Source organism: Heloderma suspectum, chromosome 2 (assembly GCF_057233095.1).
Source record: "Heloderma suspectum isolate Gila_16-S chromosome 2, 16-S_ref, whole genome shotgun sequence".
NCBI lineage: Eukaryota > Metazoa > Chordata > Lepidosauria > Squamata > Helodermatidae > Heloderma > Heloderma suspectum.
In genome coordinates, this window is record NC_139459.1 from 337,834,492 (window position 1) to 337,848,832 (window position 14,341).

The 14,341-nt window shown below is 47.5% G+C and overlaps 1 protein-coding gene across 1 annotated transcript in view; it reads right to left on the reverse strand.

The window, feature by feature from the left end:
* IL17RC (interleukin 17 receptor C) overlaps positions 1-14,341 on the reverse strand; it is a 40,536-nt gene that overhangs the window by 24,507 nt on the left and 1,688 nt on the right. The window contains exons 2-5 of the mRNA XM_084832520.1: positions 11,058-11,079; positions 8,884-9,042; positions 5,881-5,946; positions 5,671-5,780 (exon numbers count right to left, since the gene is read on the reverse strand). Of these exons, the coding sequence (XP_084688646.1) occupies positions 5,671-5,780; positions 5,881-5,946; positions 8,884-9,042; positions 11,058-11,079 (357 nt within the window). The remainder of the gene's footprint in view (positions 1-5,670; positions 5,781-5,880; positions 5,947-8,883; positions 9,043-11,057; positions 11,080-14,341) is intronic.

A 14,341-nucleotide genomic window follows, 5' to 3' on the forward strand; every position in this document is an offset into this window, starting at 1 on the left:
TCTCAAGCTGCAATCCTGCCCCTTCAGCCTATACTTCGCCTTTGCCAGGGGGGTCATAGACCCTCTTTTGGGAGAAGACTGAGCCAAAGTAGGAATTGAGCACCTCTGCCTTTTCTTTGTCATCTGTTATCGTTTTGCCATCCTTATTTAATAGCTGAACAACCATTTCTTTCCTCTGCCTTTTACTATGCACGTAGCTGAAGAAAGCCTTTTTGTTGTTTTTAGCATCCCTTGCTAAAGGCGATGCAAAGGGATCCCTCGCTAGAGGGATGCAAAGGCGAAGTACAGGCTGAAGGGGCAGGATTGCAGCTTGAGATCGATAGGCATATGGTCGAGGAACGCCTAATTACTTTTAATGAGTTCAAATCTCCAGGGCCAGATAAACTGCATCCTAGAGTAATAAAGGAACCGGCAGAAGAACTCTTGGAACCACTGTCTATTATCTTTGAGAAATCATGGAGGATGAGTGAAATGCCAGAGGACTAAAAAAAGGTAAAGGTGTCCCCAACCAGTCGTGTCCAACTCTAGGGTGTGGTGCTCATCTCCATTTCTAAGCCAAAGAGCCAGCGCTGTCCAAAGACGCTTCCGTGGTCATGTGGCTGGCATGACTGAACACCGAGGTGCAAGGAACGCTGTCACCCTTCCCACCGAAGCGGTGCCTATTTATCTACTTGCAATTTCTTGCTTTTGAACTGCTAGGTTGGCAGAAGCTGGGACTGAAGACGGGAGCTCACTCCGTCACGCAGCACTCGGGTCTCGAACTGCTGAGGACTGGGGGAGGGCTAATGTTGTCCCTATCTTCAAAAAGGGCAAAAAAGAGCAACCTGGGAACTACAGACCAGTCAGTCTGACATCAATCCCTGGGAAAATTCTGGAGCAGATGATAAAGCAATCCATCTGGAAGCACCTTGAAAACAATGCCGTGATTTGTCAAGAACAAATCCTGCCAGACAAATCTGATTTCATGTTTTGATCAAGTCACCTCCTTTATGGACTGTGGGAATGCTGAGGACATCATATACCTCGACTTCAGCAAAGCTTTCGACAAAGTGCCCCATGATATCCTGATGAGCAAACTAGCTCAAAGTGAACTAGATGAAACAACTATCAGGTGGATCCACAGTTGGCTACAGAATCCGGCTCAAAGAGTGCTTATCAATGGGACCTTCTCAAACTGGGGAGAGGTAACGAGTGGGGTACCACAGGGCTCAGTCCTGGGCCCAGTGCTCTTCAACATTTTTATGAATGACTTGGAGGAGGAGGTGCAGGGAATGCTGATCAAATTTGCAGATGACACAAAATTGGGCGGGATAGCTAATACTTTGGAAGACAGAAACAAAATTCAAAGTGATCTGGATAGACTGGAGCGCTGGGCAGAAAACAACAGAATGACATTTAATAGGGAGAAATGCCAAGTTCTGCAACTAGGAAAAAGAAACCAAATGCACAGTTACAAGATGGAGGATACAAGGCTTAACAACACTATAAGAGAGAAGGATCTTGGAATTCTTGTAGATCACAAGCTGAATATGAGCCAACAATGTGATGTGGCTGCAAAAAAGGCAAATGCTCTTTTGGGCTGCATTCATAGAAGCATAGCTTCCAAATCCCAGGAAGTACTAGTTCCCCTCTACTCAGCACTGGTTAGGCCTCATCTGGAGTACTGTGTCTAGTTCAGGGTACCACACTTTAAGAAGGATGCAGACAAACTGGAGAGGGTTCAGAGGAGGGCAACAAAGATGATCAGGGGACTGGAAACAAAGCCCTGTGGAGAGAGACTGAAAGAACTGGGCATGTTTAGCCTTGAGAAGAGAAGACTGAGGGGAGATATTATAGCGCTCTTCAAGTACTTGAAAGGTTGTCACAGAGAGGAAGGCCAGGATCTCGTCTCGATCATCCCAGAGTGCAGGACATGGAATAATGGGCTCAAGTGACAGGAAGCCAGATTCCGGCTGAACATCAGGAGAAACTTCCTGACTGTTGGAGCAATATGACAATGGAACCAATGACGTAGGGAGGTGGTGGGCTCTCCCACACTGGAGGCGTTCAAGACGAGGCTGGACAGCCATCTGTCAGGGATGCTCTGACTTGGATTCCTGCATTGAGCAGGGGGTTGGACTCGATGGCCTTGTAGGCCCCTTCCAACCCTACTATTCTATGATTCTATGATTCTAAGCATTTATATGGTGGCCACTTACACATCATCCCCCCCCCAGGACATGCATCACTGAAAAAGAGGCCAAAAGAGGGTATCAATTCGCATGACATTTGCATATATTAACTTAGATTACAGATGCAAGTTTAGAAATATTTACTGTAACTGAAATAGAAATACAGTACATCTCACTGTAATGGGAAAGACTGACTAGGTGACCTGCGTACCTGCTCAGGTACCCGGCTTAGCACCTTCCAGGTGCTAAGCATAGATGGGCAACTTCAAGACCTCTGCTGCTCTCCTTCCTTATGATCCTTTGATTTTAAACCAGATTTGGACTGGACAGCCCATTAAATAGAGGACACTTTCACAGAGAGGACTGTCCTCTGATAGCTCTTCAAATAGAGGACTGTCATCTGCAAATAGGACACTGGGCCACCCTACAGTTACATACACAGTTCATGGAATTCAACTTTCTTCGACAAATAATTTTGAATCACAGCATGGAATATACCCAGTGCTGCTTCTGGGTAGGGCAAAGAGAGGAAGTTGAGGGCAGAATGACTCAGTGCTCAGTTTGTGTAATACACTGGTCAAGGGTTTTACCTTAAATCATAACCTGCTTGGCAAGTGGCAGGGAGAAAATTTATAATCTCTACATTCCTCACTCTTTAAAGAATAATAGAATAATAGGGCCTCTCTTTCTGTATTACCGGCAGTCAAATCACAACGTCTTTCTCTTTCCCCTGAATTTTCACCAACCCTTCCAAATTTGAGGTTTCACTTATTGCTTGCCTTTTTGACGCTATGCACACATGAGTTCAAGAGCCAATGGTTGTTTCTACACTAGAGCATTGCTTTAGCATTCCTTTTCCACAACAAGCTGGAAATGGTTTTAAAATGAGGTTCCATACAGCACTTAAAACACTGCATTAACTATCAATGCCCTTCCGGAGGCCAAGTTCATTTTATAATGTATACAAGTAAGTTCTATTCATCAAACTTCCTTTAAAGCCCTAAATGCCTTGGAACCAGGTTATTTGAAGGACTGGCTATACCTGTATGCCTGCCTGGGCTCTGAGATTGGTCACAGAGGCCCAGCTCAAGGGTTGCCAGTACAGTCCGTCAGATTGATCAGGACAAGAGGCAGGGCTTTTTCTGTGGTGGCCCCATCTTTGCACAGAATGCCCTTCCACTGGAGGTACATCTGGCTCCCTCTCTGACTATCTTTAAACAGGCTTAAAAGACCTGGATGTTTTAGTCCCTTTTAATTGAAGACTGGTGATCTACATTTTATAAGTTTAACTTATTGCTGATGTTTTTATTAACTGTTGCTGATATATATTTGTTGTGTTGAAATGAAACGTTTATGCTGTTGTTGGAGGGCACAATTCTATCTGGATTGACGGTCGCCTCCAAGCCCGGAGGAGACCGCCTATCTAGTGCAGGGTGGGAGTAGTGGTGAGGAGCGGATCTCCTCCTCGGCCCCCCCACCCAGCTTTTGTGGCTAGACAGCTTTGGCTGTCTAGCCGTGGGACCTTGGAGCATAGGATGTGTCGTACTGGCATTTCCGACTTCCCTGGCCCGGCACGCCCCCAGGAACACCCTGTTTTTGCCACTCTGTGCTCTTCTTCCGAGCGCGGGGCTGTTCTACGCTGCCTACGAGGTGGCGCAGGAGGGGGTTGAGGTCGGTTCTCAGGGACCTCTAAGGTTGGTTCCAGGAAACTGACCTATCCTATGGCCGTCTAGCTGCTGACTAGCAGCCATAGGATTGCGCCCTTAGTTAACTATATTTTATATTTCTACAGTTTTATGCTTTTTATTTTGTAAACTGCTTTGAGAAGGCTTTGTCTTGAAAGGTAACATTAAAATATTTTAAATAGCAAAAAAAATGCTAATTGAAAGTTTCCTGTTTACAGAACAGATTCTGCCAATTTTGTTGCTTCCCTAGTCATCATGTCTGGGTGGTTAGTGCTGAATGTCTCTTATTTCATCAGCTGTTCTTCCTCAGCAGTGTGTGTGGGTGTTTCTACATTAAGCAAAAAACCTGGAAAAACCCACATCCTTTCCGGAGCTTCCTGCTTTTGGTTTCTTTGCAGGATTAGGAAGAGCTCCTTTATATGGCAGACAGGTAGTTTGAACTGAGGGAGTGCCTCTCTCCCTCCCTGGCATGTGTGCAAAGGAGTGGGGGGTGGGGGAGGGTTCTGGTTTCCATAGCTTAACTTCTGCTGTACTCTTTTCTCACAGGCCCCAGGAAACTTCTGACTTACTTCTGAGTAGACATAAAATGTAAGATTGTGTCATAAGTGTGCAACCCTTGGCACACTTAAGTGGGAGTAAACCCCACTGAACTCAATGGGACTTACTTCTGAGTAGGCGTAAGATAGCCCTGTAAGTCTGCACCCCTTGGCACACTTACTTGGGAGCAAGCCCCACTGAACTTAATAGGGTTCTCTGAATCAACAGAGGACATTGCTTCTGAGCTTGGTGGGGTGGGGGATCAGATGTGTCTCCCTTCGTTGCAGGGTGGCATTTTACCCTCTTCTCTCTTCAACTGAAAAATGTGCTCAAGCATTTACATGGCAGACACCATGGCAGATATTGCGGGAGACACCCTGGAGGGTAAAGGCATCATCTAAAGAGCCTGTGAACTTCTGTGAGACAGCCATCTCAATAGCAGGATAAAAGCTCCGTGTGATGAACCCCTGTGTGTCTCTTTGTGTTTTCTTTCCCAGTATTTCCCCTCTTTTCTTTCCGTTACAGCAAAATGGACCATGGAAACAGCGTCAAGTAGAGAAACTATAAAATGGGCTGCACCCTTCAGCCATCCAACCTCGGCAGGCTGTGCTGTAATTTTGTTTTATAGCCCCCCAAATGGCATAATTCATGTCTGAAAAACACACAAGAGGCTGATGTAGGCCGGCCCAGACAATAGTGGAGGTGAGAAGAATGAGCAGTAAATGCCACTGCTCACTCACTCACTGACTCCCTGCCTGTCAAGCAACCAAGTAGTAGCAATGCTGAGAATGAGGAGGAGTTGGCAAGAAGGCAGACTCCCTGAGGGAGGGGGCCCATTGAGGGTGTCTTGCCCAGGGGCCCTCAAAAACCTGGAGCCAGCACTGTCAAGGCCCAATCGATATGACTGCCCAGAGGGAGCAGCCAAGGTGAGTGAAGGCTGCTCCTCCTTCTCCTGGCTCTGGTCACTGCTCACACGATCAGACGACAGGTGAACAGGGGGCAGCGGCGCAAAGAGCAGCAGTGGGAGGGCCAGGGAGCTCTGGGAGCCATCCGTGGGCCTTGAGCTGGGGTGTAGGCTTCAGTACGTGTCCAGCAATGTCTACCCCTGAGGGTGACAGAAGAAAGAAGGTGGCATGGCAAGAGATGACATGAGAGGTGAATGGGGGGAAATAGTAAGGACAGGGTAGCACAGCTCTGCCCCACACACTCAGAGAAGCTGCTTCTTCCTGCTTGGTATTTGTCTACCTCTACGGGCCCCTCTGGCAGAAGCCACTTACCAGGTTTCTAGTTTGCCAGTCATGACAACGGGGGACCCAAACTTCCACCGCAACACAGTAGGAGGAATGGTAGGTCCGGGCTGAGAGAAATACGTGCGTTCGCAGGAATTCTGGGAACAGAGAGAGTGAGGGAAAGTGGGATCAGAAGGGCAGGAAGGAGTTTTTGGCTGATAGGCAGGGGCTACCGAAAATAAGTCCCTTCCAGCTCACCCTCGGTGCTGCCGCGATGTCCCTTGTCAGTTCCTCGCTCTTGTACTGCATGCAATGCAGGTGACTCTGCAAGGAAACAAGAGGAATGTGTCACTGAGACCTGAAAACATTATTATTGAAACAGCTTAGTTTCATTCTCTGCTAAAATAACACTCAAAGGGACATATTACAAAGGACCAATACCATACCCAAGAAGGGCCATCACAAACAAAGCATCAACACCAGCAAGCAGCCTTCTTTAAAAAGCAAAGTCACATTGTCCTGCTCAAGGTGTTCATTTGGGGGCTGCGTAGATTCATGGCTTGTTTAAGATGACTGCTGACTGTTTTTCAGTACTGAAAGGTGGCTAAGAAATGCATTAAATAAATAAAAGCAAATAAAAATGAATGAATGAATAAATAAATAAATAAATAAATAAGGGAGGGTGTTATGTATCGGGGGCAGTATTGTTTTGAACTTTAGTTATTGTTTTGAACCTTGGCAGCTCCTGTAGAGTTGGGAGTAGCAGCACTGGGTGGAGCTTCTGCTAAGTTCTGCAGTCCTGTGTGTGATAAATGAAAGACAGTTGTGTTTGAGGCCTGCTGAATCTTGCAGTCATTCCCGCTACATATACAACAGAGGGGATGCTGAGCTGAACCAAAGCAAGGATGGGATGTCAGCTGCACTGAGGATCCTGTGGGGTGCAGGATAGTTAGCTACTATTAGTGAGTGTATTTCCGAGACAAGAACCTAGGTTAGGGATGCATAACCTTTTTCAGTCAAGGGCCGAATTTAGGAGAAGCTTTTGGGGGTCGCATTCCAGTGGCAGGGCAGAGCCAAAGGTAAAAGAGATGGGGCCAAAAATACCAGGATATTTTAGCTGCCAGTGATTCTCTTCATACCTGAGGGTTTTTTTAGCAGGATCGTTCTTCTTTAATCACTGGTTTTCACGGGAGCTTTAGATGCTGCTGCTGCTGCTGCTGCTCACCAGCTGCTATCTCACAACTTCCACTCCCTTTTTCCATGTACAGGGAAAATCCGGCATTTTCTGTGCTTGCAACTGAAATCGCCGTTTCCTCCCTGTTGTGTATTTCGGCTTTAGCGCTTTGCCCTGCTTTGTGTGGGCGTGTGCTAGGGGGTGTTGCTGGGCGGTGTTGAATAACATTGTCATGGCAACAAATTTGGGGGGGGCAGGTCACTGACCAGACTTCCAGTGACCATTTCTGCCTCTCCCATTCCACTACGGGCTCAGAGATCCTCTTGAACACAGCAATGCTTACTTCTTAGTAAGCTCATTGGCTGTAAGGCTTTCCTTTCCTGGGAGTAAGTGCCATTGAAATCTGTGGCTTGCTTCTGAGTAGGCATGCACAGGCGTGCATTGTAAGTCTACTTAGAGTAACAGTCTTAAGGTCTCCCATCCCCTTCAGTGCATTTACTTTGAACCTCCCATTTACTTCACTGACTGCTTCTTCTCCCTTTTGCTCACCATTTTGATGGGCTTTTTTTCCTCCCAGGGTGGATGGGAGAGTCTCCCTTCTCAGCCACGCAGGAGAAAGGCTTGACTGTAAGGATTTCAATGGGTATTAAAAGTGGCTTTTCTCCTCCCCTGAATAAATTCATCATGCAGAGCTTGGAATAGCCATTTTTAATAGTTTCCTTCTTGGGTGTGGAGTTGTTTTAGATAAGGCAGTAATGCCGAGGTGGTTTTCCATAGTACTCCCTCCCACCTAGCCAGCATCTGTCTCTTCTCCTAGCCCACCTTGCAGGGTTGTTGGGAAGCCAGACTAAGGGGGAAGAGCAACAACAGTGCGGCGGGGGGGAGCAAGCCAGGTCTAATGAAGGTATCCCCTGTGAAACAATTGCCTGCGGGGTAGGGCTGCTAGGGATGGCTTGGTGCACTGACTGTATACAAGTCCATTTGTGGATTTCTTGTTCTGTAGCTGGGAACCCAGAAATCAGTATACCCTTCAAACTCAGTAGTGCAAGCAATATACTGCATTTAATTCCATCACACACTCACATATTTAGCAGAGAAGGACTAGCAGCACCAGAAACCTCGGGTAAGACACCGAGAAGACTCTCCCTCGGAGGAAGGAGGGGACCAGCTCCCATAGCCCCCTATCCAGGCCACTAGAAGGGCTTCCGACTTCCCTCCTGCTGTAGGGGAGTGGAGGGATGGGACGGAGCCATCAATAATGTCACAGGAACCAATGATTGGGGAGGGGAGGGGGCATGGAACCAGCAGCCCCCTTCTGTCCTGATTGTTCCGTGAGGAACCTTGAACGGCTGGATTGGGACCTCCAGAAGGCTAGACTTGTCCTCCATGCTGAGGTTCCTCTCCTCAACCCCGCCCCATGCCTAGGACATCCTAAGCATCCTTCCCCAACCTAATGCCTTGCAGACTGAAATCCTTGTTTGGACTACAGCTCCCATCACCCCTAACCAAATCAGCATGGTACCAAGTCAGACCATTGATCCATATGGCTCAGTGCTGCCTATTCGGGCTGGTAGTGGATTGCTGGGGTCTTCCCAGCCCTCTCACCCCAAGCCCCTTTTTAATTGGAGATGCCAGGGAGAAAAGCCGGGACCTTTTGCATGCAAAGCGTGTGTTTACCACTGAGCTATGGCCCTTCCCTATATGATGTGGACCCTCATGGGCTTGCCTGGGAATTGATTGCAGGACCTCCCACACCCAGAGTGAGCATTGTGCCCCCAGAGCAGGGGTGGGGAGCCTTTTCCCGACTGAGGCCCACATTAACTCAGTTGAAACCCCTTGGGGGGTCTGCATTCCAGCAGTGGGTGGGGCCAGAGCCAAAGTGGGCAGAGCTTGGAAAATAGGCAGGGTTTGAAGCTAGGACAAGGTCCATATGTGCCCCTTTGGGCTGCAGGTTCAACACCCCTGCCCTTGACTGACAGGCCCGACCAAAAGTGGGTGTGCTCAAGCCAGGGTCAAACCCAGATCAGAAGACTGGCAGCAAACCAGGGTCAACTTTCAAGCATAGACTCCTGCACCATCTTTCTCACCCATCAGGCCAAGGTGTAGCGTCAGGTGCACACAGGGGGTACAGTCTTGCTCCTCTTGGCACCACAGCTTGTTCCTTATCATCGGCTGGGTCAGCACCAGGACTGGATCTAGCTTTGGATCTGGGACAGCTTCCCCAGGGGTGCACAGCACATCCCCTTCTGAGAGAGAGGGAGAGGACACAGTTACCATCTGAGCCTTGCAACTGAGTTATTGAAGCTGGCTAAGGAAGCCCTATACTTACTGACGGAACATTCTGGTATTAGGTACACTAAGGGAGCAATCCTATGGCCGCTAGTCAGCGGCTAGACAGCCATAGGATATGTGGTTTTCCAGGAACCAACCTTGGAGCCTGTGCTCCGAGGTCGGTTCCTGGAGAACTGACCTCCCCCCGCCCTGTTCCATGCTGCCTCACGGGCAGCATGGAACAGCCTCGCACTCCACACTCGGAAGAGAAGCGCGGAGCAGACAAAATGGGGTGTTCCTGGGAGCATTCTGGAGCAGGGGAGGCCGAAATGCCGGTACAACACATCCTATGTGTTGTCTGGCAGCCTCCTCCTCCACTCTACCTTCCTGCAGCTAGACAGGCGAAATCGGCCGTCTAGCCACAAATGCAGGGCAGGGGAAGCGCAGAGGGAATGATACCCTCCATGCTTCTCCTGCCCTGCATTGGATAGATGGTTGCCTCCAAGTTCGGAGGCGGCCACCGATCCCCATGGATTGTGCCCTAAAGGAGACAAATCTCATAATCATGCACCCTTCACATCTGTGATTTGCTAGTCACCTCAGCTAGGGCAGCCTTGCAATTTATAACTCTTGTCTGAGGATTTGATAACCACTGTATGAAGTTCTCACAGAGTATGAATGTGACGTGTATTGTTGATAAGAATTCATTGTATTTCATAGGAGTGCTGTTCATAATAATCTGTGTATGCTAACTACATATGATTAGTAATCAGTGTGATTAGTTCTGTGTGTACTGTGAGATAACTGTGAGAACTAGAAAGTATTCTTGGAAATGAGGCAAAGAAGGTTGCCATAAGTGGGTTGGTTAATTCTTGGAAGCAGAAAGCTGCTTGCTTAGCTTAGGAGAGATACCTTCATCAAAGTGTTACTTGTTTGAAGGGTAAATCTGGCTACATTAAGAGGCAGCTGTATTAGGATTATATGGTAGTAATAAAGTAGCAGTATGACCAGGTCCGAAACTTAACGTAAAATCATCAGCATAAGAGTTATAAAAAGCAAGAGTTTGATCTGAGTGCCCAGAGAGATCCTGAGAGAACGAGAAGCTTCCCAAACATGATTCCCTAAGCTCTGCAAACCGTGCCTGCCAGATAAGTAACTATAAAACCTTAATGACTGTTTTGTTGTTTGGAAGAATAATTTTACTAAAGAATACGCTAGCCATGATTTCTGTTTTGCTTCTAATCATTCTACTTGCATTGTATGTAGTAATGTGTTTTGCTTGTTTTATCATTGCAACGTTTTGTTATACTTTAATACGGTTTGAACAATAAATATGTATTTTTAGTGCCACTTTGTTTTTTAGCTTGCAGGGTGTTCAAAGACCACAACCCATATAAATTAATTCTTGAAGTCCAGAACACTCAGCTGAGATTCATGCATCTGATGCTGAGTTGGATCTGTCCATATAGCTGCTGTTTTCTGTCTTGCTCAGATGTGTCACAGACACACTTGTTCAAATAACAGAAACAAGCTAGTCGCAGATAGAGTGGGAATAGGTCTCCCGTCTCAAAGTTTAGAATTTTGCAGATGAGGAGAAGCTTTGGCTGAATCTATGAGCCACAAAAACTAAGAGGCAGCGCAAAGATGGCTTTCTTAAATCAGTCCCCATCTCAATTCTTCACTCTTTCCCAGGAAAAGCACTAGTGTAATAGAGAGATAGAGATCTTTTTCGTTTTGGGGGTGGTACCATTTGCACGTCAGACCCATGTCTGTGAATTATTTGCCTAAGGGCGAGGCATTCATGGCATGTTTTAAAAACAAACCAAGGCAGCAACAATTGAACAGTTCACATAGCAAAATAATCCCAGCTGACTGGTTTCAAAACAAGCCAGGTAGATGGCAGTCTTTATGCTGTACATTTATCTAGCAAACCATAGCAATGAGAAGAACTATGTGACTGGTACACAAGGAAAACAGAGCAAACACTTACCCAAGAGCCGGCAGCCCAGACCCTGTGGAAGGACAAAGAAGGGGCAGATTTAGGAGCTAGTAAGAGGACTGTCAAGAACAAGACCCTTTCCTTCACTCTCACCGTACAGAACACCCAGCTAGAATGAGATGGAAAAAACATCCCTTCTCATTGTCTGTGCTAGTATCTTGTGTATACCAAATTGGTGTGTACAAAATTGTGTGTACCAAGATATCCTGTATTGTGTGTGGTAGTGGAGCCAGGGCTCACAGGGTCGAAGCGCTGGCACTTTCTGATTAGCAGGAACAATGATGTCATCTGTCACCCGCCTCAGGGTTTCCTGTTCCCTCTGAGCTTAGCTGCAGTCCTCGCAGTAGCAGGGTGTGTGTGTGTGGATTTTCTCAGCAACAATATATTGTTATGAGCTATCCCTGTTGCAATGGAAAGTATTTTGGGATGGCCTGATCTTGAATAGGTAATTAATACCCATTCGCTTTACAAAAGACCTGCTCCTGGTGGAGATGAAAACTGCTAGAACTAGTTTGTTGACTCTGAGATAAAATATTTCTCCTTGGTGTTGGGAAAAGAAACTGCTAGAAAAACTTGAGATGGTGATTTTGTGCTCTTTGAGGACATGCTGCATCCCCCTCTTTCCCTTTTTCACACAAAGCAGGAGTGGGGTGGCTCTTACAGCCCTCTGTCTGTCTGCCCCTCTGATGCCCTTTTGGGTGATCCTCTCTAAATTAACCGGTAAATCTGCGTGTCTTTTCTGTCATTGTGTATGAATATGAGAGCTTCTCTGTGCATGTGTATGTTTCTGGTGTCTGTATGCTGTCAGCTGTTCAAGAGGACATGATAAAGAAGAATTTGTGCTGGTATTTGAGTCCTCTACCAAGGATTTTGCTGTATGGTGTGTTCTTTTACCAGGCAAGAGCCTTTCCTGTGTTTTCCTATGTATTTTAAGACATGAAGGGGTCTGTTCTTTACATTAAAGCAGCAGTGGGTAAGTTGTGGGCTTCCAGATGTTTGGCCTACAACTCCCATGATCCCTCACCATTAGCTATGGTGGCTAGGCCTGATGGGAGTTGCAAGCCAAAAACATCTGGAGGGCCACAAGTTGCCCACCCCTGCATTAAAGTTATGTTGGAAAGTAGCAGTAGTCCTATAATCCGTTATAAACACCTCAATTTCAGCCTCCCCAGCATCATAAATGGCAGGCTGTGCACTACATGGTGCCTGAATGTTCCTCACATGTATATCCTACCCTTCCTCCATTGAGCTCAGAGTGGCAAACATGGGTGTAGGTTACACACATGCGCACACTTACCTTATGCTCAGAATAACACAAGAAATCCCCTTTTCTGACAGCACAAAGGAACACCACACACACCTTCAAGTGAGGAAGGGCAATATTCAAATAGATATATATACAGAAAGTAGGGTAGGAGTAATACTCGTGGTAGTAGTAGCATCTCAGTGGCGGTCTTCTCACCTCTCCTTCAAGTAAGGAACTTATCATTGCTCTGGCACATAGGGTTTCCACCTTGTTTTCTGGCCCGGCTCCCATGCCTTTATCTACAACCTGGACAGCCATCTGTCAGGGATGCTCTGACTTGGATTCCTGCATTGAGCAGGGGGTTGGACTCGATGGCCTTGTAGGCCCCTTCCAACCCTACTATTCTATGATTCTATGATTCTATGAACCTGACACATTAGCAGCTGAAGCTTTTCCTAGCAAAGGAAAAGTGGCAGAAAAAAAATCCCCCGCTTAATTTCTGTAAAATCAGGCTGCTACTAAAGGTGCACGAACAGGGGTGGGATGGCAGCCACTCTACTGGCCCTGCCTAAATTGCCCCTTCTCTTAGGTTGGCACTGACACTGCACAACCCTTTTCTCCTGCGTTTGCACTGTCTCCTTGGACGCAAGCTCCAAGACACCTTGGTGGTGCCAGGGCAAAGGGCTGTGGCAGGAGCTGGGTAAGAGCCTAAGAAGCCCTCTCAGTACCATGCAGCAGAACTGGCGGTCCTTTCTCCGCTTTTCTTAGCACCCACAACACCCTTTCCTTTCCACAGCAGACTCCATGCTAGGCACAGGCCATAGTGGGCATACTGGGCAGGGGAGGAGAAACTATATTTGCCCTTGTTTGAAGGGCAAATAGCAGAGCTGAAGGAGGGCGGGGGAGACAGGGAGCATTCCCATTGCCCCCTGCAGGGGGTAAAGCAGGGGTGTTGAACCTCAGGCCTGTGGGCCCAATCCGACTCTCCAGGCCTCCCGAGATGGACATTTCCCCTTTCCCTGGACTGGTTTCCTGGCTTTTGTGAAGTTTCTCCCCATTCTAAAAGATTGAAATGCCTCTCCAAAGGCTTGGTTATGGGTAGTAAGAACTCTATGCTAACATAAGCTGGCATTTTTGGCCCCACCGCTTTTGCCTTCGGCCCCACCCATCACTGGAATGCACCCCCCCCCCCGCCAAGCTTCTCCAAAATTGAATTCGGCCCTCAGACTGAAAGAGGTTCAACACCCCTGGCGTAAAGTCACAAGACGTTCCACATATTAGACCCAGCTTAAATGTGACACACTAGGCATGTTTTTAGAAAAGGAACTCCAAAGACCTTTATGCATTCCATGAAGCTTGCATCATTATGAACCATTAGCATGCCAAAGCAGGGTACCAGACCATGCACCCTTGGTGTGTTAACACTGCACGTGGAGGCTCTGGAGCCCCAGTTTGAACAAGATGCTGGCTATGTGGAGTCCCACGTGGATACATGCCCAGCATCCTGTTTAAACTGAGCCTTGCTTTCTGAAAACCCACAAAACAACAGGTTTTAGGATTTTGCTTAGTGGGCGACAGGTAAGAGAGCTGTGGGGGGGGGGGTGCGTGCGCATGTGTGTGTTGCATAGGGGGAGGAGCAGTGTAGGCCACCTGTGTGTGCATAGTCTTCCTTCAAGGCCCTTTCTTCCAAGAAGCCTGGGTGCACATGCCTTCTCTGAATCTATGACCTATATGCCGCATGCATCAACAAAATCACACCCACACTTGAGCACCATGTTAACTAATTTAGAGTAAGTGGGACCTGCAACAAAATGTGGCCATGTGAAGTGCTCCTGTTCAGGATTCCAGCCAGCCATGCCCTTTTCTAGGATACTCCATTCCATTTCCCCTGTTCACCCCCTCTCATAACAATCAGCCAGCATTCTGTGCCCACTGAGCATATTCAGTCCTCAATGAGCTGTTTTTGGAAGGTTCCCTCCACCTGCCCTCATCTCCACCTGATTTTTCCCCCCTAACCCTGCTGAAACTA